This window comes from Centruroides sculpturatus, unplaced genomic scaffold (assembly GCF_000671375.1).
Source record: "Centruroides sculpturatus isolate CEXI.00-Female unplaced genomic scaffold, Cexi_2.0 scaffold787, whole genome shotgun sequence".
Lineage (NCBI taxonomy): Eukaryota > Metazoa > Arthropoda > Arachnida > Scorpiones > Buthidae > Centruroides > Centruroides sculpturatus.
This window is the reverse complement of record NW_019384977.1, coordinates 7,493-9,837: the sequence shown is the minus strand read 5'-3', so window position 1 is coordinate 9,837 and position 2,345 is coordinate 7,493. Positions and strand designations below refer to the sequence as shown.

At 31.1% G+C, this 2,345-nt stretch overlaps 1 protein-coding gene across 1 annotated transcript in view; it reads right to left on the bottom strand.

The window, feature by feature from the left end:
- The window catches only part of LOC111632711 (ATP-dependent RNA helicase DEAH12, chloroplastic-like), a 15,921-nt gene extending 13,875 nt beyond the window's left edge, over positions 1-2,046 (bottom strand). Inside the window, exons 1-2 of the mRNA XM_023377213.1 lie at positions 2,041-2,046; positions 1,624-1,818 (exon numbers count right to left, since the gene is read on the bottom strand). Of these exons, the coding sequence (XP_023232981.1) occupies positions 1,624-1,740 (117 nt within the window). The 5' untranslated portion in view covers positions 1,741-1,818; positions 2,041-2,046. The remainder of the gene's footprint in view (positions 1-1,623; positions 1,819-2,040) is intronic.
- Positions 2,047-2,345: the final 299 nt, after the last annotated feature.

The following is a 2,345-nucleotide window of genomic DNA, read 5'->3' as shown; positions in this document are numbered from 1 at the left end:
GGTATATACCGATCGGATAGTATTCCTCCGAACTTTGAAACTCTCCCTTGTAATTCCAGCCTTTTATTTTTCTGACAAAACAATTCTTTTATGTATTCGCGAGACTGTCGGGCAGGCACTCGTTAAGTTTTGCATCGGTTTTTATTTTCGAAAGGTGAGAGTATAATAGCAAAGGTAGAGAGTGGGCAGAAGATGTCTGATGTTACTGGGCAGTATAGGTCTACAGTAGGCCGCAGTTCAAACTTTAAGAGAAATACAGTACTGTATAATCAAGAAGACTCAAGCAGCTAAAGGAGTTTAACAAAAATCACATTTGAGAAATAAAGAACATCGAAGAGTTCATAATGGAACCTGAAACGGATCTGACGACAGAAAAATGAATGAAGAACACCAAGAAACACGGCGAGATATTTTTTCTTCTGAAAAAGAGGATTAATGCCGACATCTGTTATTAAAGATTCTTTGAAGAAGTGGGAGGATGTCAGAACAACGGTCTTAGAATGGCATCCAAAGCAGGTTGAGGCTTGGAAATTTCTACAATTGCAATGCTATTAATTACTTACGAAAAATCCTGAAGAAGAGAGAAAAGCAATCGATATTAGACAGATTCTTTAACCCCCACATACGGAAAAACATGACAAATAAAAATGCAAGACTGTGTATGTATGTATTTTTATTATTAAATGTAAATAAACATAGTAAGAAAGTATATATTTTTTATTTTTGGGTGTCTCCAGAACGAATTAATTAAATTCCCATTAAAACCTATGGTAAATCGATAATCGGTTGTTAACGAACCATTCGGATAGCGAACAAAGTCTTGGAACAGATAATGTTCGTTAACCGATCACCCACTGTACAGTGTAACTTCAGTTTATAAATGTATCTTATGAAAAGTTTACTGGAATGAGCATGCACTAAACATTATTCTTCCAGCATGCACTACACATTATTCTTCGCATTGCAAAATGACATATGCATGCGTCAGGAACTTCTGTTTGAACAAACCTCACCTGCCCTCTGGGTCAGCGATTTTAAAAAGGTGGCAACACTAGCACGGATTTTTCATTACTTATTCAGTGACGAAACTGAATTTTAGTCTTTTAAATTGAGATACCTAAATAAGGGGATGGCGAAATTTTCCTTTGCTCCGGGCGGCTGACACCCACGCTACGCCACTGGTAGAGTGTAAAAATTTAAATATTCTAATCATACTTGTGATTCAACTATTTTGTTCTTGTAAATCAGTAAGAACAATAAAATAAAACAGCTCATTACATTAACAGCTCTTAAATTGGGATTAGACTGTATAATGTTAAAAATAACAGTTTATCAAATATAAATTATCAACTTTGTAAATTCATTTTATAAGCAAATCAATCACTCACTGCATTATTTAGAAGATTATTGTTAAATAAAAACTAATTTTAATAAATAAAGCCGTTACACATCACAATCTTAAAATATCAATATCTTAGAAATATTAAAAAAAAGGGTATTGCAATACTTGATGATCTTATAAAAATAAGTTACCATGTTATAATTAAATTTATTTAAGCATAAGTTAGTTAAAGTTTTCTTACTTCAAATTAATTGTTTACCATTCTAGGCACTTGTACTTACTTCCTTGCAACACATTAATGGAATAATTCGTTGTAATATCAAGCTCTTTATACAATCAGAACAATACTGGTGACCACAATATTCTAATCTGTAATTTAATCCAGGAACTGGTACCATGAAACAAACTGGACAGCTATTTCTTTCAGATATAAATGAAGTGGAAGAGCAGGATATACCTTTTAAATGTTCTACTGCCTGTAATGAAATTATACAGAAATTAATAGTAATGTATTTAAATAACCATGTTTAATTTACAGTATAAATTAAATAATATATAACTTATAGAAATCTATTATTGAAAATAAAATGTTCTATTTATAAATCTTTAAATTAAATTATTCATCTAAAATTAATATTTACAAAGCTAGATAGTTATCATCATTTCTAATGACTAAATCATCCATTAAAATGTTTTACCTTCTGCTTTTACTTATCAAAGTAAAATCAATAAAACAGCAGCAAATTGAACATGATGAGCAGAGCCAGATTTGCATTTTCGGGGACCCTAGGACAAGTAAGGCTTTGGGGCCCCTAAAAATAATAATCTCTGAAATTAATTTCATTTGACTTATTCACATAAGGACTTATAAATTCTATTGTAAAATACCTGATCTGATTTAAAGGTTAATCCGAGATTACGGAATTGACAGAAGTTGCTGAGGCTTTATGAAATATGAAAACTAATATTTTTTTATTATAAAATTCAATGCGGTATAAAAATT